The 23,319-nt window shown below is 48.5% G+C and overlaps 9 protein-coding genes across 9 annotated transcripts; all 9 read right to left on the bottom strand.

The window, feature by feature from the left end:
* Nucleotides 1-109: 109 nt before the first annotated feature.
* N7479_005578 (acyltransferase family protein) lies at nucleotides 110-1,668 on the bottom strand (the record flags this gene model as incomplete). Its single annotated transcript, XM_057253274.1, has 3 exons — nucleotides 110-780; nucleotides 860-1,487; nucleotides 1,546-1,668. The coding sequence occupies 3 exons, from the start codon at nucleotides 1,666-1,668 to the stop codon at nucleotides 110-112; spliced, it is 1,422 nt and encodes a 473-aa protein (XP_057107136.1).
* A 1,172-nt stretch (nucleotides 1,669-2,840) lies between these two features.
* N7479_005579 (transcription initiation factor TFIID subunit 11 family protein) lies at nucleotides 2,841-4,090 on the bottom strand (the record flags this gene model as incomplete). The annotated part of the gene is made up of 2 exons (XM_057253275.1): nucleotides 2,841-3,528; nucleotides 3,588-4,090. The coding sequence occupies 2 exons, from the start codon at nucleotides 4,088-4,090 to the stop codon at nucleotides 2,841-2,843; spliced, it is 1,191 nt and encodes a 396-aa protein (XP_057107137.1).
* An 825-nt stretch (nucleotides 4,091-4,915) lies between these two features.
* Nucleotides 4,916-6,409, bottom strand: N7479_005580 (adenosylmethionine decarboxylase SPE2; the record flags this gene model as incomplete). Its single annotated transcript, XM_057253276.1, has 1 exon — nucleotides 4,916-6,409. The coding sequence occupies one exon, from the start codon at nucleotides 6,407-6,409 to the stop codon at nucleotides 4,916-4,918; it is 1,494 nt and encodes a 497-aa protein (XP_057107138.1).
* Nucleotides 6,410-8,047: 1,638 nt separating this feature from the next.
* Nucleotides 8,048-9,499, bottom strand: N7479_005581 (TATA-binding protein-associated factor TAF6; the record flags this gene model as incomplete). The annotated part of the gene is made up of 3 exons (XM_057253277.1): nucleotides 8,048-8,587; nucleotides 8,649-9,067; nucleotides 9,130-9,499. 3 exons carry the CDS (start codon nucleotides 9,497-9,499, stop codon nucleotides 8,048-8,050), a joined length of 1,329 nt encoding a protein of 442 aa, XP_057107139.1.
* A 186-nt stretch (nucleotides 9,500-9,685) lies between these two features.
* N7479_005582 (uncharacterized protein) lies at nucleotides 9,686-10,078 on the bottom strand (the record flags this gene model as incomplete). The annotated part of the gene is made up of 2 exons (XM_057253278.1): nucleotides 9,686-9,767; nucleotides 9,975-10,078. The coding sequence occupies 2 exons, from the start codon at nucleotides 10,076-10,078 to the stop codon at nucleotides 9,686-9,688; spliced, it is 186 nt and encodes a 61-aa protein (XP_057107140.1).
* Nucleotides 10,079-10,105: 27 nt separating this feature from the next.
* sfh5 (CRAL/TRIO domain protein) lies at nucleotides 10,106-11,446 on the bottom strand (the record flags this gene model as incomplete). Its single annotated transcript, XM_057253279.1, has 2 exons — nucleotides 10,106-10,754; nucleotides 10,812-11,446. 2 exons carry the CDS (start codon nucleotides 11,444-11,446, stop codon nucleotides 10,106-10,108), a joined length of 1,284 nt encoding a protein of 427 aa, XP_057107141.1.
* Nucleotides 11,447-13,761: 2,315 nt separating this feature from the next.
* N7479_005584 (uncharacterized protein) lies at nucleotides 13,762-15,435 on the bottom strand (the record flags this gene model as incomplete). Its single annotated transcript, XM_057253280.1, has 5 exons — nucleotides 13,762-13,865; nucleotides 13,914-14,087; nucleotides 14,141-14,956; nucleotides 15,013-15,258; nucleotides 15,324-15,435. 5 exons carry the CDS (start codon nucleotides 15,433-15,435, stop codon nucleotides 13,762-13,764), a joined length of 1,452 nt encoding a protein of 483 aa, XP_057107142.1.
* Nucleotides 15,436-16,252: 817 nt separating this feature from the next.
* On the bottom strand, nucleotides 16,253-17,290 carry N7479_005585 (PP1-complex regulatory subunit GLC8; the record flags this gene model as incomplete). Its single annotated transcript, XM_057253281.1, has 3 exons — nucleotides 16,253-16,361; nucleotides 16,423-17,143; nucleotides 17,224-17,290. The coding sequence occupies 3 exons, from the start codon at nucleotides 17,288-17,290 to the stop codon at nucleotides 16,253-16,255; spliced, it is 897 nt and encodes a 298-aa protein (XP_057107143.1).
* A 934-nt stretch (nucleotides 17,291-18,224) lies between these two features.
* N7479_005586 (uncharacterized protein) lies at nucleotides 18,225-22,878 on the bottom strand (the record flags this gene model as incomplete). The annotated part of the gene is made up of 3 exons (XM_057253282.1): nucleotides 18,225-21,390; nucleotides 21,450-21,559; nucleotides 21,625-22,878. The coding sequence occupies 3 exons, from the start codon at nucleotides 22,876-22,878 to the stop codon at nucleotides 18,225-18,227; spliced, it is 4,530 nt and encodes a 1,509-aa protein (XP_057107144.1).
* Nucleotides 22,879-23,319: the final 441 nt, after the last annotated feature.

Genomic DNA, 23,319 nt, shown 5'->3' on the forward strand with positions numbered 1-23,319 from the left:
CAGCCATGTCGAAAACGAAGCTCCCCTAGCCACACAACACCACAAACCTGGTTCAAACTAACACAATCTATAGTATTAACATGTAGCACGTAAATAAAATGACAGAAAATCAAGTCGTCTGCATAGGGATCGAAACGGCAGGCAAAGGTATCGGTGTCTTCTCATCTTCAACAAAAACAGCCCTCTCCAGCTTCTGGGTTATAGAAGCACAGAATGTATCCACATACGCCGTCCATAGCGCAGCAACGAGATACACAAGCCCAATCCAGACGGGGATACTAATAGCAACGACCCACGGCGAACGGATAGGCAACCAGACACGCGGGTCGTCAGTTGCTGCCTCAGGACCTTCCCATGGCTGACCGGTGATACCATATAGCATCCAGCAGAGTACAACGCGCAGCATGGTGCCGTGGATGAGGTAGACGGCGAAACTCTGCTTGCCGAGCCAGAGGAGAAGTCTGCTGGAGAGGAAGTTTTTCGTCGAAGGGGAGAAAAAGATCGCAAGGATGATCATGTCGACTGCGATTGCGGTGTAGCGTTTACCGACGTTGACGCCTGGCGGGAATATATATTGGCTTGCCTTGAGCATTACATTGGACCAGCCGGCCCATTCGGGATGTTCGCCGGGGTATGAAGCGAGGAATAATGCGCTAATGGTGAGTGGGATGGTGAGCATCTTCCTGCCTCGCGGGTTGTTTTCTATCCAGTCTTTGAGGGTTGTGTGGTAAGAGAAGTCACTGAGGAGCACGCCGAATATGGCTTGCATTTGGAAAGTTTCTGTAAAATTGGAATTAGCATTTTGTCCTGAAATGAATTGAAACTCGTATGTTGTTTCTTTTCCATGAGTAACACTCACCTGTGTCCCTGGCTGCATCCTGGTGGAAATAAAGTAACATGCCAAGGTAGATCGCAACTCTATACCTAAATTGGACGAACATAGTTGTAAAAAGCAAGAGATAAACCAACATAGACGACAAAAGCAGCGGCAGAAGCGCCCACTGATGATCATCGTATGCCATATATCCCGTCGTCCAAGTCGACAAGAAATTCATCGGCAAACGAATAAGTTCCTTCCAAAAGGAATCCTCAAGATCTGGTGCCGCATAACGACACCACTTGCAATCCGATCTATTTGCAACAATAAAGCCGCCGAATTGGGCGACGATCCAGGAAATAAGCAGAGCAATCGTCGCCGGGAAGATCAGTCGCGGCGGTCGACGAAAGGCGCTCTTTGATATTGTTTCGAATGCGCTTGTTGTATCACCTGCTCGCGACAGTTTGAGTGGTTTAAGCGCACATACGTAACCCGTTAAGAAGGCGAAGATGGTCACACCCAGACGACCTTGCCAGGGGATGCGGAGGACAGGCCACTGGAGGATTCTTGGGGTGGCACCCTCGCTGTCGCGCGGAAAGAATAGAGCATAGTCCCAGCCTCGGGAGAGATGGGTTAGGACTACTAGGAATGAAGCGATTCCTCGCAGGCCCTAGAAGGTAAATACGTTAGATGGTATCAGTATCATGCGGTGTCTTTTCAAAACATACATCAATCCATTTGACACTCTTTTTGGGATCTCCTTTCACTGGGTTTCCGGAGGACCAAGGCAAGACAGTGGGTAATGTATCTATTAACTGGGTGTATAGGTGGGAAGGTTGGAGGTATTGCATTATAAATAAACAAAGAAATGCAAGTATGCAATCTGAATGAGAACCGGGCTTTAAAATAGGCTGAGCATCGACCCCAGAGAAATGAAGGTCCGTATAAAAAGAACAATGAATCAAAGAAAAGCACAGACATGGAGAAACTGAGACAATCGTCCCCCTCGTTCACATCAACAAAGAGCCTGCCAAGGAAAATCCCGCCAAGAAAGGGTCGGCGCGGCAATGCAAGTGCCCTTCGATGTGGGATCGCTGCGAGCAGTCAACTAGTCCCACTTTGCAAGAATATTGCAGCATCAGCGATTGACTACTACGTATGTTGTACTCCGTACTTTGTCTCGAAGTACCTCAATAATGGAAAACGCTATTCGAATAGCAACCCTTGCTGTCCTGCACAGTGGCTTTCTGCAGGGTTGAATGATCCACCTCATTACTGTTTGCTGTTCCCGGCTTGACGTTTTGGGGAGTTAAAATTCGATTCTCTCGTTTGTTGGGATTTAGTCCATCTCGACTTCCTATTCCGGATAGATTGGTACGACATTGAAGCCCTAATTCCGAAGATGCTCCTCCGTATATGTCCAATTAGACCATCTACGTAGGCAGCAATATGGAAGTTTCGAAAAGGAGTGACCTGCAATAGCGTCATTGACATATTTGTTACACTAGACTTGGCTGGTTTGAAAACAATAGTGATTCGATACTCCGTGCATATGTAGAATAGAGACTATAGGAAGAGAATGGTGCATATTTATCCCCAGGCACAACCTTATCATACTAATTATACTTCATGTTTGCCGCACGGAGTACATATATACGTTGTAAATGACATAGGTATTCCTTACCCCTGCCAAGAGAGGGCCTCCTAGTTAGATATATCAGATCTAGTGAAATGTGCGATGGATCCGCCCGTGTTCCAAATCCAACACTAGGGTTTCATCTACAAGGATGACGGCGAATGGAGGCCCAATTGGGGTATCCCAAGTTCGTTGATGGTACTCTGTACGTAGTATGTCGCAGAAGGTGAATAATCATGATATCAAAGCCGAAACAGACCCAGTCTGCCGTAAGAACATTTGAATTTCCCTCCAAAAGCCCAGATCACCGACCCTTAGTGTACTAGACATGAAAACAAAGCAAAATGAAGCTCGCACGCCGATATGCAATAAAAGACTGTTGAATTATTATCGGAAGAGTCTTCTCCCACCTGCACTTCCCGAGTTCCACGTGAATGCGCCTCGAACTCCCAGGTTCTCCAGACTCAATCCCGAGTAACCGACTCCACCACCTTCGCCATCGCGCTTTGCCCGCCGTACCGCTTCACGCAGATGTGAGGGTAGAAGCTGGCCACGGTGTGGGTTTGGCGGAGGACGGAACTCGCGTTTGGGGCGAAGGGGAGTGGGAGTTGGGCGAGGAGAGGATGCTGCTGAGTTCTGATGGATAGGGATAGAGGGTGTAGGGGTACGGGTAGAGTCATGTGATTCTTTCTTAATTCCATTACTGTAAGAGGCTGACGCCGAACCGGGGACTGGTGTCCCTGCCGGGGTTGGCGTAGAGGGTTTTGAATTGGCGGTCACACCTGAGGCTTTCGCCTGGGCCGCAGCTTCGGCCGCGGCTTCTTCAGCCTCGAACGCATCGCGCGCAGCGAGATCGTGTGCTTCGGCCCATTGGGCCTGGACCGTTCGTGCCATTTCGATCACTTCACCGGCGAAGACCTTGGTGAAACCGTTGACGGTCGTCACCACGCTGGCTGGGACGGATTGTGAGAGGGCATGATTGACGATACGACGGAGGGTTTCTTTTCGCAGCTTCGCCCGCTTGAAGAGATCATATCTCTCTGATTGCATAGGATTAAAAGCATCAACCAGGATCCTGTCCAAGACCAATATCAGCTCCATCCGATATTACCAAAATGACAAGAAAATACGTACGCTAGGTTCTTCTTCTCAGCCTCTGTATCCGTAGCTCCTTCTTGCTGCCCAAATAGCTCTGCCTCATCATCATCATCATAATCATCCGCATCGTCACCACCCCCACCGCCACCTCCACCAGGACCACCTCTGATCGAACCCTCGTTATCGACTGATCCGAACCGTGTAGAATCTCCCGCCCTGGCGCTGAGAGCATCATCGCGCTCCCGTTCCCGCTCTTTCTCGGCTTTGCTCTTGCGTCCTCGTTTCTTTCCACGTGCAGCACCAGAGAAGATGCCGTCTGCGCTTGCTCCGCCCAGACTCCCTGTAAAACTGCCTGTCACGCTCCCTGCGTCGCTAGTACCACCGAAACTGCGGTCGCCAACATCGAGACCGGTTGGGAAGGAAGTCTGGCGGAGTGGGTGCATGCGCTGCTTCTTTCCAAGCGGCATTGAGGCGGTGGAGGAGATAGAGGGTCGTTTGAGAGGGTTGGATGATGATTGGTATGGTGGTGGTGATGACATTTTGAGAGGCTATAGTGGATCAACAGGGACGGGTTGTATTGCGCGTGTGATGGTGCAATAAATTCGTATTTGAAACAGTTGGCTGTAAGGATGCTCAATCTTCTCGATAGAGTATGAGCGCAAGTTGAAGCTCTTTCAATGGCCGAGGATTTCGCGCTGCGCCGCTGCGCCGGGCGAGGAATGTCGAGATCAAGCTTGGATTCAGACGGATGGTAATTTCGAGTGATACTAAGCTATCTATGAAAGAACGGTAGATAGCGATATTATTTTGCGGGGTTTCTGTGAAAGTAGGCAGCTGTTGCAATCGATTGGGAAGCAATTTGGATGAGACACGAGATAAGGACGCATCTCACCGCCTTCTATATTGGGTAAATATAGCTCTATCTACATTGGACACTGGATGCGTTTAAGAATCCTAGAATTTACACGGAAACTAAAAGTAATATGATACAAAAAATGATAATTGTAATTGTAATTCAAAATGCTTACATTGACTCCGCAGAGGAGTCCTCGAAAGCAGGCATGATGTATGATCCAAGGAGTGACACGACGACGAAAATCCGAGAAGAATCGAAGCTTGTGTACCATGATTCGATATTTCTCAATTGAACAACTGCAGCAAAATGAAGAAAGAATGAGTCGCTCAGCTTAATCATGCGATGCTGTGCACTATGTAATAAAACGAAATTGACACAAAAAAAAGAACGAAACAGAGAAAACTGCACAAATACTGAATGCCAATTTGAAAGAACCCTAAACAGATAGAAAGGTCGCACCCGCGAGGAGGAACAGTCCAATGGCGGATGGCTGAAGAACCAAGTCACCTTAGAAACTCTTCTCTCCAAGTCGCGGTGCCCCCCCTTTCCAGTCATTGCGTTCGTAGTAACGGAACACAAGATCATAACCGTTCAGGTCATGGACGATGCGATCGACACGGCGGTAGCCTTCGACGTGCTCCATCTTGTTGCTGCGGCGAAGAGCCTGGCGCTGAGCATGCGCGAGATCATGCTGCCCATTCGCCTCTTCGACCTCATCCAATACAGGCTTGGTCTCGAACAAGGTGATGCTGAAGCGACCAGGCTTGAAGATCGCAACAACCTGGTCAATGATGTCGGCAGTGGCCTTGCCGTTCTGAGAGTGCGGGACGTTGGTCTCAAAAGATGCGTACGAACACTGAGGCTCCGGTGTGACATGCACGGTGAAGTAGTGGGTCGGGGCGTTGCCATCAGGAGCCGGCACAACGCCATTGGCAGAGAAGCCACATGGAGTAAAAAGGTATGCATCAATGCGGGCATCCGGGAACTTGCTCTTGGCGTACACGTCAGACAGTCCGCATGACTCGGAGACGACAGTGCCCAGAGCATGGCCCTCGGTGGTGAGCTCCGGCGGCAGGATGCCACCAGTCTCCTCATCCATGTCGGAGGTGTTGCTGAAGACGTCGAGGTGATCAGTACCATCGTCTTTCTCTGAGTTACGGTGACGCTTCTCGGCCACAGCAGTGGCGTTTTCGAGATAGAACTGCTTCGCGTTTTGCTCGTCAAGATCGGTCATCAGAATCTCGAGGGTCTCATCGTGCTCATCACAGTCGGTGCGCGGTGCGGCATTAGGGAAGTTGAGGACCTTGGTTTCGGTCTCGTGAAATTCAACCTCCTCCTTGGGGCTCGCCGGTGGGGTGAGCATGGTGCCAGGCTCGGTAAGGTAGAGATACCAATGTTCTCCATTCATCTTCCCGATCATGTAGGCGCTGCCATTGACGAACAATCTGTCCATGGATCGCACTTCATCGCGCCAGCTGCGGTGAGGGCCACGCTGACGGTCAGGGAACAGGAAGTTCTTTCGGCTGTAGAAGACACGGTAGGGAGCAGCGGCCACTGTGATACCCCGGGATGGAGGAGCCGTGGCGCGTGGGAACCCTGCGAACAAGGCAGCGATTTCCAAAATGCGCGGGAGTCCCGAAAGCAAGGTGGTAGTTCCGCACGTCTTGAGAATCAACTTGTGTGGCCAGACAAACATGCTGGACTCCGACAGAAGGTAGGCGTCCATCTCATCAGAGGAGATAACGGACAGCACCTGGCAATTCACCAGGTCCAACATATCCTTCCAGATTTCCCCGGGCACTTTCTTAAGGCCTTCGGGGCCGGCAGCGCCTAGTTCGGCGGCGGATGGCGCAAACCATACCTCGAGAAGCTTCTCAGGACCTTCGAAAGCATTTGTCGAGTCGAGATCCTGAGTGGCCTCGTAGTTGATTGTGAGAGACGGCGTGCCCGCAAATGAGGACGGCGAGGTCGTGTAGTTCGTTGGAATGCCGACGTAAACCATGATGACTGATGTAACTTGAGCTGTTGTACTTGTGTGTGTTAAAACGAAGCAGAAACAGTGACGTCGGACCGCCCTATGTACTTCGATGGAGATAGGCTGTAGAAGCACTGTCTACTTACCCAGACGAACAAGGGGGCGATGCCCGTCTGAGAAGAGAAGGCCCTGAAATAAAGTTCTAACTGGTCAGACCAGGCAGATAGACTCTCCAAACAGACCGAAGGGCTGCTAAGGAGGACGGAAGGCAAAGGACAAGAAGTAGATCGTAAGAGAAATTGTGACTAGCAGTCGATACCCTCGTTCTGGAAGATACCGATACCGGTCAAAGTATCGGGTCTAGCAGACGAGAATTCTGCTCTGAAAAAAAGGGTATGGGGAAAACGTGGGAGCTGGTGACGACGGGAGTCGGGTTATCGAGGCCTAAAGCAGTATGATGGTTAGAAACAGTGTTATAAGAGAAGATAGACACAAGAAAATTCATTTCTTGTGTTGGAGTTCATGGCAATTAAGCACGATATTCCGAACCAGCTAGCATTGATAGCTTTTGGCAGGCCCTTCTCCACAGAGGGAAGATTCACACTTACTTCGCGGGCTTGGACAAGAATCGCAGAAGGTCAGTTGGGCTCATGGAAGGCGAAAACAAGTTCGACTTAGATCAGCACGAGGTAGCAGAGAGCTACAATCGTGAACATCGGCGGGGTGCTGTAGGACAGTCTCACCCAGAAGCCCAATGGGTACCCGAGATTAGAAATTACTCAGGGTTGGAGAGAAACAAGGAATTTCTCGCTAAAATATTGGCGATGGATGGAGTTTTATGGCCTTGGTGACCTCGAGGAGGGGAAGTGCAAAATGTTTGCTACCAGTTCGGTTGGTAATGAGTGATTTTCTGTGTGGGCCCGCGATAGGGCGGGGCAAAAAAAAACGGATCAAAATCTGTCTGACATCAGGGAACAAGATTGTTAGTTTCAATTGCAGGGGTAAAAAAATATCGGAGCCTTGTAGTGTTACACACGAATTAGGCAAGTTGAAGCTGCAATAATATGCAGATCGTCACGGACGATTTCGGCCTGTTAAGAGGGACATCACAGAAAAAAAAAAAAAGCCAAAGCGGGCGAGGCCTGCTCACATGAGCGGCGATGTCAGGCAGAATTTAACTTTGTTCCTGACGCTATTACGTAAGATCCACCTGACTCAGCATGGATCTAGCGGGGCCGGGGACCCATTGAGGTCCAAGCGTCTAGGGCAAGTATGCGAATGTACTATGTTAACCACTATGTGTTTATGATTGTACATAGTGTAGTATACATCTGTAGATACTGTATACATGTACCAACAAACCAAAATCCAGTGATAAAATTCGAACATAGGTAATACTATCAGAAAGCCCCCCACAAAGACAATACACTACGGAGTACGGAGTACATAAGCAGGATATCTATGGATGAAGTTACCATATGATACAGTGATCAAGGCTGTGTCATGTAATTATAAAAAACATATCCAGAGCCTGAATATATCTACCTAGGTATCCATAACCCCCGAACCAACGCCCGAGATAACGCCATGCCGCATGAACAAATCATCGCGACCTCATTTGCAAAAGAACCCGAGAGATATCATGCAGAAAACCCAGAAAGCCATTCATGATTCTAAAATGATATGTGCTAACTGCACCTCGCCAGCCTCCACAATCCTTGTTGCAATGATATCCCCGACCTTGTCAACTAGTTTGGAGCGGAGGTCGTCTGTGACAGTGTGACCATTGGTCAAAAACGGTTGGCTACCACGCAGCGAGGCCAACACGGCGACAAGAGCATTCAGAACTCGCTCGGCAGCTGGCCGACGGGCAGCATCATCCAAGCCATCGCTGAGAAGTTTGGTATATTCATGCAGATTGGGAATGACGAGCACTCGGATTACTTCAGAGCCCCCGACAGATTGCAGTCCAATGATGGCACCATAATGAGCACCGAATGGTTTTGAAGGGTCGAGGAAGGTCTTGAGACAGGAGCGCACAAGTCGAGGCTTGAGCATGTGAGACGAATGGGAGTACTTTTTGGCAATGAGACTGAGGAGAGAAGCGGCCATATCGCGCAGAGCGAATGATTCCACAAGATCCGCAGGTCCACCAAGTTGTCGACCAATGAGGCAAGTAAGAATGGATGGTACGAGAGATGCAATCTGATGGAGTTAGCAGTTAGCGTCTGAATATGCTTCTTCTAAGATAATAGAGTCCGCTCACATAAGGGTCCACGTAAAGTGACTGATTTTGGACCAGCGCCTCGGCCATGTGCATCACTTGAGTGAGAACGAAAACATTCTTAAGACTGTGCGTGACCTTCTCGGCGATGAACTGGACAAAGTATGGCACCAGCTGGTGCAGACCTGGGTCCTCACGAAGGCTGGAATACCCGGAGGTACGATAATCCTCGCTTGTTTCGTGCAGGAAGGCACTACAGACCTTTTCGAAGTAGAGTTGAAGTTCCCTTGACAGCACATGCTTGACCAGTGGCTTGACAGCCACATCACCTGTGCCACTAATCGCCGCCAGTGTGGAGTTGGCGTTTGGACCTTTCGAGACCAGTTCGAGATTGCGAGAATCGGCAGCGGTTGGGTTCTGAGGGATCGATGGTTGCACACCTTCGACAGCCAACCAGTGGGCTAGGTAGAACAGACGTTAGTGGCTGGACAACACGTCTGAGCAAGGAAGGATATTCACTCACCAGTGAAGGAGACTTCGCGGGGAACCTTTGGCAGAGGCGCATTGATCAGCTTCTCAAAGTCAACCTCCTCATCTTCAACGTAGAACAGCGGTTGGCCGGGTCCTAGAGAGGCTTCGCCGAACTTCAACGGACGGGTGGAGTCGTAGCCATACAATGGCTCCACGTCCAGGTTTCGCAAGGCCAGCGCAATGTCTTGAGTGGTAAGAACCGTGCGCTTACAGTGGCGCATACATTTCAGGGCTTCCTCAAGCACCTGCGCAACTCGATATTCGACGTCCCGGGCGAGATTCTCGGTCACATCGTTATTGAGGTTGAGAATACCGACGGATTCGGCAACATCACGGATGTTATCAGGGTTCCAGACAGACATGGTAGAAGGTCGTAGTCTGGAATGAAGCGATTTGTGAGGGGAAAATCGAGATAAATTTGGGTTCAGACAATAATGGTGCTATCGCAAAAGTCAGGTGAAGGGTGAGGGACAGTAGAGGCTTAGAAGGCGAGTCTCATTCTGGGGCCACCGCCAGCGGATCCACAGATTAGACAATAACAGCCCTTTCTATTGAACCAGTATTGTGTTAAAATGCGGAATGCAACGCGGCAAATTCAAGGATAGAAGGAATAAAGTGAACAAGCATCGCCTGGAAGATGAAAGCTTGTCGATAAGAGTTGCGCGAATGGTTATGCAGTTTCCCGTATAAGCTGCCCTACCTAGTATGTACATAGTAGTATGTACATAGGTATAGCCTATGTACTCCGCACATGAAGATACACTCCGTACTTTCGCTCACAAAACATGAATCAATCTTAACCAGAAATAGAGAATAATAAAATTAGATATGAATAACCATAGGGTACTAAGAATACAGTGCATCTTGAGAGAGCACACCAATAACCTGAAACCAGGTACACAAGAGCAGGGAGCGTTATTCACTACTCCTCCGGGTATCATAACAGGCAGAACCAGCCAAATATTGTTCTATTGGGATCCATCCTTCGCAGGTCCTTCCTTCAGAGACTCAACCTTGGGAACATCTGCTTTGGCTGGCTCCTGAGCAGTCTCCTCCTGTGGTTCCTTAACAGCCTCCACCTTGGGGGTTTCTTCTTTCGATGCCTCCTCCTTAACGGGCTCAGCAACAGTAGGCTCCTCGACAGACTTGCCCTTGTCCTTAGTCTCCTGTTCCTTGTCCTCAACCAACGGAATGAACCTAGCACTCTCCTTCAGCTCCGGACCCTTGCCACCATAAGCTTTGGGGATTTGTGCAGCAATCGAAGGAGAGAATTCCCGAGCCAGATTGGCACCGTTGGTGATCGGGTGGAACTTGCGCGTGGTGTTCCGGCTCAGGATAAACTTCATGGCGGTGAACATCCAGCCCATGATAGCAGGAACGTTGACGAAGAACTTCTCGCTCAGGAGCTCTGGGTATGCTGTAGCGAACACTTCGATGACTTTCTTTGTTGCGGCACGGACAGACGGGTCCATACGGAAGAATTTGACATTCATGTAATCATGCACTTGAACCATCTGGTAGGGATCCTCGCCGTCGTACTCGATTACCTCGGTGGCATCCTTCATCTTCAGGTCCTGTACGGCGAGTTCCATGAGAGCGGCACGCCATTGAACGAACCTATGACCAGTTAGAATTGATTTCAACCGCAAAGGAGTTTTCATGCTGGGTTCTTACTCATCAGTATTCGAGAATGTCGCAGTGATATCCTTCACCGCTCCATAGATATTCCAAGTGAACACCAAGGGCCGTCCGTTCTCCTCGTAGGTCGTCAGGTATCCCAAACCTCCAAATTTGGCTGCGCTGTATTTCGCAGACTCTGCCAGTGCCAGCGGGTTCACTTCCTTGCGCCACTGGAGTGCTGAGCTGAGCTGGGTCTCAGCGGCTTTGGCGTTGCCTTCATTTGCGCGCAGGAACTTGATCAACACATTGACAGTAGGAATGTCATCGCTATCCTTGAGGGGCACCCCCCACATCTCAGTGTGACCAGTATTTTCGAGGATAGTTGGCAGACGGCCGAACAACTCGCTCAACGCCGGGTTCTTGCTCAGGTAAGCTGGCTTCTCAACCTTGGGTTCTTCGGGCTTTGCTGCTTCGGACTCTGCAGTGGCAGTGGTGGCAGCGGCATCATCCGTTGCAGCTACTTCTTCAACTGGGGCACTGGTGGACTCGTCTTTAGCTACCGTCTGTTCGGTGCTTTCGGTAGTAGTCGCGGGAGTTTCCACGGGCTTATCGACTGCTTCCACGGTCTCACGCTTCTCAGTCACAACGGGCGCAACGAGCGCAACAGGCGCATTCTGATCAGCCGGCATGGTTGATGGGATTAGAATGGATGGTGTGTTGAGATTAGAGGAAATAGGGGGTTTTAAATTCACAGGGGGGGGGGGGGCAGTTGCCTTGTCAATAATCGGGCCACTTATCAATCCCCCCACCTGTCAGGCATGGCTTTTTTATTGTTTCATGATCGACCCGTGAACATGTCACATCCACACCTTCTATCTATTTTTAATTTTTGGGGCTTGATTTTGATTCGATTTTTCAAATGAATTTATATTTGGCATCATTTAGATGAAACACATAAAGTGTTAGGCTATAAGCTAGAAGTTTTCACTGTATGTGATACATCTACGGAGTATGAATATGTATCTTAGGAACATTGAAGATTTCTAGCCTATCATATTGCATGGCTCACATATGTAGCTTTTAATAGCTTCAATAATTGTCATAGATATGCATATGTTTTCAAAGTACTCCGTACTCCGTACTCCGTGGAGGTATCACAGCGGAGTGTTCTTCCTTCCCCTTAGTATACATACTAGCCCCAGACTCAATTACTCCTATCCCACATACAACATACCACTTTGTAGCACACCTTCGGTACCACTTTGAAAAGACTAATACGAGACTATCGATCCTAGTGGTCTTTGGTTTTCTATGTTCACATTAACTACGGAGTAGTTAAGAGTTACCCGGATTTGCTTACTACTTTAATTTTATAGAGTCCGGCCTAAATTCTTGCCCCTTTATCAAGTTCTAAGCCTCTATGGGAAATATGTTGATATAGTTAGTAGCAAAAGAGGGATCCTTATGATTCTTATATCCCAATTTATAAAGAGCTATATAGTTAGGTATATACTATTCTTTGATAAACCATCATCGAGATATAAAACGGACATTGTAGAGTAAGAAATATTCCTAGGTGAGTAAACACAGCGGCAACCCTAGAGCTAGGTATCAAGGTTGTCACACGAAAGCGATCGACCTTTCACTTGTGCAATCCTACAGAGTCAAACAGGTTTAGTTCATTTCTTTATGTAGAGTATCATACAGAAAATGCAGTACTAGTGGCTGTGAAGATGACGCTTGATTCATCCGACACGTCGGTGCTGCTATAAAACAATAACCACCATAATTACCGAGCACTTAGCGGGATCACTAGTATAATTTATACTGCATTCATTTTTAGACCTTAGAGGGTAAATATAGAATATAGGTACGGAGTAGTTATTTTAAATATCTTTAGGTGCATACCTATGTTATAGAGCTCTAAACGTCTAATAGACATATATAAGATGAAATTGCGTTGCAAGTTCTGTGTACGAACTGGAGTAGGGAGAAGAAACGGGAACGAAGAGAGAAAGAGAAATGGAAGTGGGAAGTAGGGGAAAAGAGGATACATACTATAACTTTTACCAGGGTGTCGAGGCTCTTGGGAGTCTAGTCTCTCTATGGGTGGATTTCCTCTCAGGCTTGTTGTAGCTTGGCCACTACATGTGGTATGCTTTCGTTATTCTTCATTTTATCATACGTACAACCAAGCGAATGCAACACAGGATTAACGAACGAAATGGATACAAACTAAGGTATTAAGGGTGCCACTGTCTACGGTTGACATGGCTGGCGAGTAGTCAGATTCGCCAGAATTGATTTGCTATCCCGACTCATTATATTTTCTTCCAAGGTTACTGTATTTGCTTTTTATCTCGATAAATATTTGCTTTCTTTGTACATTTACCCTCGAAGGAGCTATACCCAGAGTTAATATGGAGGAGTAGTGCTGGTTTCGATAACTTCGGTATACTCCGTGTATATATATCGTATATGAGTCAAGGAATTTGTCGACATAGAGTTTCTTGCAATAGGTGGCTGTAAATCTTTATAAAAGAAAGTTGTGTTCACTATCATAGATCACTTCCTTTTGGGGAGATAAGTAGTAACCCAAAAAAGCCACTCTTTAAAAGGTTGCTTTGGGAGACGATTATACCCAAACTACGGAGTAAATTCTATCCAAATAATGATACTGGTAAACATGTGGAGTACAAAACGTAGCAAATATCCATGCAGTCAGCTTCAGCCAAGCCACCTGTTCGAAAACAGACGCAGGCATATGTGACGAAAACCTTCAACCTGCATATGCGTAAGCACATTGACCAAAAGGCGGGATTGACTAGGTGCAGATGCCAACAATGTGGCGTCCAATTACTGGGAGCTGCGTTAGGTAGTGATATGTTTTTGACAGCTGTCAGGTCTTGTAAATGGGGTTTGATACACATTGAACGTGTTCGCCAAACAATCTGAATAAATATTATTGTTTCTAGAATCTTGTATTTTCTTGGACAATTAGCAGTTAAGGCTCATCAGTCCCAAAGTCACTATCACACTCTTCCTTTTGAGGACTGGCTGAACTGAGATTCAAGGCAGCGTTGACGCTAGCCAGCAAAGAAGTGACCGCTATATATCATTAGAATGGGACGAAAACTACCGCGATATATAACTTACCGAGTACACACTGCAGCTCAAGATACCCGAATCTCTCGACCATAAATCCAGCTAAGATGGGTCCCACCAGTAGACCAGACATCCAACTCATATTTGTGACTGCAACAGCACGCGAATATCCTCCATAGGGACCAAATATGCCAGGATATAAGTCCTCCAACTCATCAACGGTTCCTGTAAACAACACATCAGTACTCTGACTTCTACTAACAACATCCAAAACTTACTGGTTGCTTCCATCGTTCCAACCCCCATGAGAAAGCACATAAAACACCCAATCATAGTCGTGCAGACGCCATAGATGATCTTCCCTCTATTCCCCAAAGTAGCCCATGGAAAGCGCTCATCACCGGCGACTCCAAGAACCCACAGGAAAGGCGCAAGAGAGATAAATCCAATGGTAGTGGGAACCCTCGATCCCACACGGTCTTTCAACGACCCAACAAGAGGAGCAAGGATCATGCCCGGGCCCTGGATAGAAGCGAACAAAAGCCCGATCGGGAAGACACCCCAGTCAAAAGCGTACCTGACACGCATCGCGATAGTAGACTCGAAGCTGGCAATAAACAATGCAAAGACAAAATAGCAAACAATTCCCGCCATAAAGCGAGGCTGACGGAAAAGGCAGACGTAGAAGCGCCAACCGCCAATTTCCTCGGTAGCCGATGACATATCTCCACCAAGAAGCGGTTCCGTTTCAGATGAGTGCCTATTCTCTTCAGCGCACGGTGATCCATTTAAATCCCGACAAGCAGTGTCACGACGTTTCTGCTGTTTTTCAATCATGAGCAGACGCATAATTATATCCACGACGAGAAACAGCGCCGCACCAGCCCATGCTGTCCAGTACCCTCCAGTTCCAAAAAGAAACCCAGCAATGACAGGACCAGAGCATGTCCCAGCTGAAGTTAGGGTCGAGGTCAAGCCTGCAATCTTGCCCATGTGTTCTGACCCAATATTCTCGGCCATTGTGGCCATGCCGACGATAAATAATGCGTTGCTGACGATACATTGAAAGAAGCGACCGATGAAAAGCCAGGCCACTGGGAATGAGTTAGTACAATTGGGGGTAGTGCGATTTGGGGTATATTAAACTTACAGGATGTAGTGATTGATAGACATAATACGCTAATCAGAGTCAGTACCAGCAATACCAGTAGTAGAGTCTTCTTGGAGCTGGCTCTGTCCGCTATATTCCCGATGAATGGACTCGAGACGATAGATATCAATGCGCCTTCAACTAGAAATATGGATGTTAATCGCTGGGTGAGGGATGTGTCTAGCCCTAGGCGGTTCTCGAAGATGTAAGGGAGCAGTGGGACCATGAAAGCGAAGAGCATTTCATCTAGAGAAAGCAATTTCAGTAAGAAAGGATCTAATTTCTCCACTGCAATAGTTTGATGCACCAACCTGTAAACAATGCCATAGACATGCTACTGAGAATAAATGTATCGGACGAGCGCCAGCGATATCCCCATGTTCGCCATGAAACCTGTTTCTTAACATCCGGTAAAGGAAACATGTTGAATACCTGACTTATCGATTAGACAGCTGCGAGGGGTTGTTATTAATATAATATAACAAAACAAAAGAGAAAAGGTGGGGATTGAGCAAAAAATTTCAGGCGAAATATATGTATCCAAAGTAGAAGACATGGGAGGGACATCGCCTATATTTGTCCAAAATCAAGCAAGCAATGAGACAAGAGTACTCCGTACCGAACACCACGGCTGCATATCTAATTATGATTGCTTTTCCCTCTTCCGACCAATGTGAACCTCGTCTCTGACGTGCATTGATGCCCAGTAGCTCTAGTGAATACCGGCCGAATGCCAATTATGATCTGGGCCATTCTTGAATTACAATATTGGTTGGTAGTGTTATGTATAAAGACCATAGGGTTGTCTAGTAGCACAATGAATATACTTATTTTCATCTTTATATCAATGTTGGACAAGACTAAAGACGATATTCAGATCATCGAACCTTATTTGGACAATAAATGAGAGCGCCGCGATTCTATGGTACTACAATCCTATATATAAGGTCCAGTAACGTAAATCATGGATTCATTTCCCGCGGGTCGAAGTGCCACAAGTGGATAGAGCTCTGAAGCGAAGAGATCCTTTGCCAAGTGGAAACCCAGACTAGGAAACGAGCAGTAATAAAAGATAGCGCTGGGGGAATATACACAGAAGAAGAGGAGACAGAATAGAAAACAGGAGAGACTGTTGTGGGGCAATCTGAAATCAACAAGGACCGCCATCGGGGGAAGAACTAGACCCAAGGATACAAAGTCACAGAAAAAGACCAGGAAAGACCAAAAAGCCAGCGTGTCTCTATTGTCCGTTATTGCGGAACCGCTCAGGCATATGAGGCATCGACGACGGGGGACCAGGCTCTGATCCGTCATTGTCTTCCATTTCCTCATCCAAATCCTCAGGGTGGCTAGACATATGAAGTTAGCTTACGAAATCAAAGTATTAGGGATGAAATAGGATCCACATACGCAAGTAGCTCCTTGATATTCCTCATCTCATAGTGCCTCTTGCGCTGCTGCTCGAAATGAGCGTGCTTCGCGCGGGCCTCTTCAGTCGTCAAGAGAGGATCATGAGCAGGCGCATGGGCACCATTTGCATCCTCCGTACCGACATGAACATGCTTCTCGCTCTTGTGCGAGTCCGTGCTCATGCTACGTTCACGGAAAACACGAGCATCGTTGAAAGGAATGTCCTGCAGGGATTCCTCGGGTTCACCGAGCTCCAAATCAGGAATTTCATCCTCTGACACAGCCTTCCGATGGTGAGTGGATTTAGCCGAGTCCAGTTCATCGACGACAATGCCCTGCGCATCGATTAGGGCTTCACTTGCATCGTCGAGGCGCATCTGTTCATCGTCTTCGCTGGGGTCGTAGTGCGGGGCGTAAGGAGTCTTGGGCTCGTCAATTTTCATCTTCGCCGTCTTCTCCTGCTCGGTAAGGTACAGGTTTGCTTCATCCCACTTGAGGCGGGGTTCGTTTTCGTCATGGGCGCTGGCTAACGACTGTCGACGCGAATTAGTGGCTGCGCGATTGGTGGATGAGGATCGCCGACGGCCTGCATTCTGCAGGGTATTTTGGATAGTGAGTTCCTTGGTCTCCTCTGGTTCAAAGATGGCTGGAATGGAGAGCGGGGAGGCGGCTGTCATCGGAGCGGGGACGCCTTGGAAGGAGCTGGAGTTCTTGAGGATGCCTGTTTAGTGCAAAAGCGTACTCGTCAGATCCCATCGTTGCTTTTGGTCGCCTTTTCGTGCTGACATAGTTAGGACTCACCTTTTGGTCGATGGTGCACATCATCGGAGCTGTGCGCCTTGGCCGGCATGTGTGGTGCAGTAGTCATGGTGGGATGATTGATAGGAAAGACCGAGTTCGCCCGATTTGCAAGTGGACGATGTAATAAGAAGTCTGATTTCCGAGGGGGGAATCAGAGAAATGAAAAGGATGGCCTGTCTTATTTTTATTATATCATAGGCCTCGAGCTTTCCTCAGCTGCAATCCGTGCGAAAAAAAAAAAAGAGGCTGAGTACCGCCTGATGTGGTTGGTAGGGCGGGTGGAAACGGATAAACCAACCGAATATCAGCCTGACTCAGATAGATAAAGTCAGCTCACGGTAGTCACGAGAAGCAAAGAAAAGAAGAAATATATGGTCAAGTGGAGGGGGTCTTGTTGATGACGTCGGCCCGATCATCTACCCGACACAAAATCCAGCTTAGGTAAACGTTTATCAGATGGATCTATCCATGGATGGATTCCCGCATATCTGGGCAGGGAGGTTGGACGTCATATTATAGGGTTGATACTGTAGTCCGCGGGTCTTGGAAATGACATGAACTGTCAATGCATGACGCTTGTGTCCCTGATCTTCAAAAGAGGCAATACATTTGAACTCTAAATGGAGGAATAAGAGCATTACTTGTAAATGAACAAGGACATATAAGATTAAACTGAGATCAAGACGGCAAAATGCCCAGTCTTTCAATGTATTCAAGAACGCCAGTCATGTTCCAGAGTCAAGCCCAGACAGAAACCCGAGGCAAGAGTCCCAAAGTCCACGAATGCCTTAAAAACACCCAACTAGATCGCCCGAACGGGGGTATATGGATATATATGCGACGAGGTAATAATCACGATGTAGAAAATAAGCAAAAGAATGTCAAAGTGAAAGAAGAAGAGGAAAGGAAAAAAAAATCGAGCCAGCGAAGAAAAGAATGATAAAAGAAAAAAAAAGAAATCCCTAGCAAGACTAGAAAAGCAGACAAGCCAAAAAAGTCTCTCATGCAATGGAGTCAAACTCCTCACGCTCACGAAGTCTGTTACGAGCAAGAGTATCACCACCACTTGCCGACAGCTGCATCCAGTGCAGTGCCAGACACATACTCTGCGGGTCCGATTTCGAGTCCTTATCTCGTCGGTACATCATCTCTGCCTTGAAGGTATCCCGCGGGAGGGTCAGAGGGAGAGTGACGCGTGGGAGAAGCTCAGGGTGCGTCAGATAAAGGATTGCAAGTTCGCGCTGTGCGACTGGGTTGCCCTCTTTAGCAGTGATGATCCACATCCCGGCTGCATCTTGGATAGCATGGCCGGGGCGGGATTGGAAGTCTGAAGCGAAGGGGGGATGGCGATGGGAGAGCTCCTGGAAGACGATCCGGTCGGCGATCTCGACCATGCTGTGGCAAATCTCTTCTTTGAGGCTTAGCGCAGCCAAACCGAATTGGAGGAATGCTGTCCCACGGTCCGTCTTGTTTAGCTGATCTCCTGGGACGAATGCTGAGATAAACTGCAAGTCCCTAAAAAGTGTCTTCGGCTTCACTTCTAGAATAAGATCGCGCAAGGCTGCTACGATTTGGGCTTCCGATGGAGTGGAGTAGTCAGACCGTCGGGAGCCACATGTGACTGACTCGGGAGGGGAAGAAGAAGGTAGCACTTGGTCCATCTGTGGTAGGTTGTTGGGCCGCACCTCTGAGAAACTGTGGCGACTAGCCCGATGGAATTGAGGACTGCTCCGCATCCCTTCTCCAGGAGAAGAGCTAAGAGTAGTAGGGGAATTGGCATCTTGTGGCGAAATGAGCGACGCAATTACCAACGAGCGCAGGTCCCGTAGCGCGTTGAGCTTAACAAATGGATTTCCATGACGCGAGAACACTTCGATCAGTCGATGGAAGACTGCCTTGTATGAAAAGGCCGACTGCTCATCCGATTCCAAACATGCTTGCGGTATTTCCGACGAGGTCTCCACATGAGGAGCTTTGTGTTGAGATACACGGAGGTTGCCGAGAGACCTGCTCCGGCGACCTTTCAATGAACCACGTTGCTGACCAAGATGCTTGGAGCGCTCTTCATAATCGACGTAGAATTTCTGAACAGCAGCTCGACGACGCATTTCCACCTGAATGCGTTTCTGGTTCAGTGCATTGGTGAACCAGGCGTCGGTTTCGCTACCACAACTCCATACTGGAGAGCCCAAATCACTCAAAAGCAGACTAGTCAAAGTCTGTCTCAAGCCGTCAATGAACACCGTCTTTCCCTGTGTTTTGCGTTCAACACGACGGGGTTGGTGGGTTGCCGTCTCACTGAACATAGATGGTGGTCGCGAGTACACGCTTGACGCACTTGCGGCATACATAGGGTGCCGCTGGGGCGCAGACCAGAATGTACTGTAGGTGTCACCAGTAGACGTTGAAGCAGCACGACCAGGCGAGCCTCCGAGAGAGGACATGTCAATTGAAGGCAAGTCACGCTGAGGTCTCCATTTATCAGAGATTATGCTTTGGATGGAGGGCCTGCGACCCAATGATGGGGTATCTTGAGAAAGACGGGACATAGGGTCCGGTATAGGCATATTGGCGCCATAGAATTGGGAAGCAGAATTTGTCTCCTCGCTTGTAGTCGTTGAGGGTCGAGGAGTGCTAGGCATGGACATCCCTGGGAAGGTGCGAGAGCCATAACTTTCAAACTTCGAGCGTTCCCTCTGGAACAGCTCACTTGCCCACAATACCGGTGTCTCGGCCATTGTTTCACCCACTAGTTTGTTGATGCTCATTCGGACCTCATAACAGAATCGATGGATTCTTTCTTCTCCCTTGCAGAAATTGTCGATTCCATTGTGCGACAGCCATTTCCGAGTCAGCTCAACTTGCTCGTCAGACAGCTTATTAGGTCCACCCTGACTACTGGGTGCCTTCATCATGTTCATAACTTGAACTTCGGGCTTCTGGAACAAGGAGCTACCCAAGGATTTTGCACCATAACGAGAACGTTGTTCTTCGGGGAACTGATTGAAGAGTCGGGCTGAGTAGATCATCGTTTTCAAAGCCATAGCCACATGTTTAGCCTCCTCATATCTTATGGAGTTCTTGACATCGTTCATGTACCACATCTTGTCTCGGATCTTACAAAATGTGGCCGTCATGTCTTTGACTTGAGTTTGGAGTCGACGGAGACTGTGATCGAGAGTCACAAAGTCACTCTCGCAACGCTCAATGACAGTTCGTGATTGGGTCAATGAGCGACTGTAATTCTCATACATGGGGCTCAAGATCCATGAATCGTCTGTGGTCTTCGATGAGCTGGGAGTTCCCCGCTGCCCGAGCTGCTGTGAAGCATTCCACCAGTAGTGTGCACCAACAAAATCAGAATCATGATGGCAGCAGAACATCGCTTCGTTGAACCGCTGCTTCAAGGACATGGCAGCTCGCTGCGTAGTATTCTGGGAAAGGAACTCATAGTCATCCGCTTCTTGAATGCAGTTCTCCTTGACAAGTCGAACGATCGCTGTCTGTAATGCTTCATGATTTTCCTCCAGTCCCAACGCCATGGAGTGCGTGTCATGCGCGTCATCCTCACTTTCAATTATCGGGCTTTTGGATGTTTCATATCTACTATCAGGGAGGATGCTCCAAGTTAAGCCATGGCCGTCTGCTGCAACTGAGAAGATAGTCCAATGCTCGTCTGAGGGGTGCTCTAAGCTCAGCCGCTCATTAGGATGATCTAAATCAGTTAGCTCGAATCGAATGCGAGCAGCCTTTTCAGAAAGGTTATTTTCCGGTGTTAAAATGGAATTTGTTTCCACTGAGAATATGGAACCATTATTGGATGTAGGATTTGAACTTGTGTCATGCTTGAAACGAGCGAATCCAGAATCTGCAAGTGAGTCTGGCCGAAGGTTGACAGAGGGTGGCGGACTGGATGGCCAAGATCGAACTCCTGCAGAAGCGGGTGAGGAATGCGAACAAGAAAAAAGAGCGTCTAGGAGTGTGAGAACATCCAAAGTTGACATCATCAGGAAGGTTGAAGTAGACTTTCGTTGATGAGGAAGTGGTGCCTGTGAAGATGGAATAGAGGGGTCAACCGATACCTCAGGCGGCGTCATGGTATGGAACCGAGAAAGCATGTTGTCGACACGGCTCTTGATCATCGGACGAGGGATTGAGAAATGATGCCTTCAAGAGATCAGCAACAATGTCGAAATTTGCAGATAGTTCAAGCTGGGATGACGTACATTGAACGCAAAACAGCGAAGACTTGAGCGTAGGCACGGTGCCCAACCTGGTTCAACAATTTCTCGCGGGCATCTTTTCTGATATGGAAGTCTAGGAGCAGACCGTGGGTCTATCACATCAATAGCAGATCAGCGTCAGCTTCGCAAGTTCACCAAGGGTTAGAGGCTTATATACCTCAGGATAGGTCAAAGCGCGGTGAAGGAACTTCGGGAAGAACCATTGTAGGAACAAGAATTCCAAGAAGCGACTGCGGGATTCGGGGTTATCCAGCTTCCGCAAAACGGCCTTTGCAAACTGTAGAACGGCATGAGGAAAGCCGGCATCCGGGTCATCGAGTACACGGAACAAGTCATCCACGGCAGAAGCAAAGAATTCCTCTGCAACATCGGTTCGCATGGGGTCTAGGGAATCCATGGCAAAATCCAGTCCGGGTGGAGTGGCTATAGGCTCTAGGAGAAAAGCACCGGTTTGTAAAATGTCCATCAGGTAAAGTTCGAATTTGGGACGGGCTTTCCAAGTGCTGCCGGTGGTCCAAGAAGAAAGGATCTGGCCGATAAGAGGATTGTATCTACTACTTCCGTCGGAGATTAGTTGAGCGCAGACGGAGGACCATACTTCCGTACGCAAGCGGGATTCAGGTGACTCAGGGTCCAAGGGAGCGGCAAAAACGTTAAAAAGAAGGATAGATAGTGGGTCAGTCCTCTCAAAGGCATATGCGTTGTCCTTGAAGGCCGCGGATTGAGCCTGGCTCCTGTTTATGAAAGTCTGGGCTCGAGCCCGGGAAGTAGAAGGGAACGCAGAATCATTGGTATCCAAAGCAGTGGCAGAAGAAGTAAAAGCAGCCAATTGGGAGGCAGACAGGCTTTGTAACCGGTCGACCAAAAACTGGGGATCAGAGCGGACCAGCCGCAAAATTTCCAAAAAGTCTGTCCGAGACTGAGGGCTCAGCTGATGAAGGAAATCCGGGAAACGGCCAATGTCAGTTCCCAAGGATGGCTCCCCATCTACGGAGTCCGTCTGGCCATCGTTCGGAGCAGGCGAAGAGCATGATTCCTGGAGATCTTGAAGTGTATGGTAGAGGGCAACGAAACTGGCCTTGTCATCATGGCGGAGAGCTTCGACGAGACCTCGCTGTGCAGTCAGTCCGACACGAACCATGCGTGCAGAAACGCCAATGGATACCTTGGTAGCACGCAGGCGCTTCTCGAGTCGTTTCCTTTGGGCCTGCTTGCGCTGGTTCTGGTGATAACGAGTGGCAAAATCCTCGAATGAAACTTGAGGTACATTTTCCACTGGCACAGGTATAGAAGTTGCCGTGGGCCCCGGATTTTGTCCATTGGAAGGAGTGGCTTCTACCGCGGGACTGGTACGGCCCGAGCCACCCAACTCACCTAGCCCCACGTTCGGATCTTCAAGTGCAGGCGACATGGCTGGCGATCCCGGGATGGAAGCAGGCAAAGGCACAGATGCGGGATCTTGCGCCCGATGCGATAAGTCACATGGTGTATTAACATTGGGGAAAGCAGATATTATTTGCTCGGCTGAGGCTGGTCAGATTGGGCTGCAATCATGAGGGACTTCTGGTGTATAACGGAGATAGGACCACCCCTCTTCCACTGTGCCAGCCCATATAGGAAAGGGAAAAAAGCGCAAAAGAAATATAAATGACGTACTTGTTGCAGAAGGCAAAGAGGGCGAATAATGATCCTCGTGTTCTAGCATCTTGCCATTAGCGACAGACAGTCGCAAACCCCCCCTAACCGACGAATTCCTATCGCATTCTGAAGAGAAAAGGTTGTTAGAGTGACGATGCACTCGGTGGGATGAATAGTTGGTTTCCAGGATGAATGTGTGCCCAGGTGGGAAGAA

This window comes from Penicillium vulpinum (genome assembly GCF_028829585.1).
Source record: "Penicillium vulpinum strain IBT 29486 chromosome Unknown utg000003l_segment0_segment0, whole genome shotgun sequence".
Taxonomy (NCBI): Eukaryota; Fungi; Ascomycota; class Eurotiomycetes; order Eurotiales; family Aspergillaceae; genus Penicillium; species Penicillium vulpinum.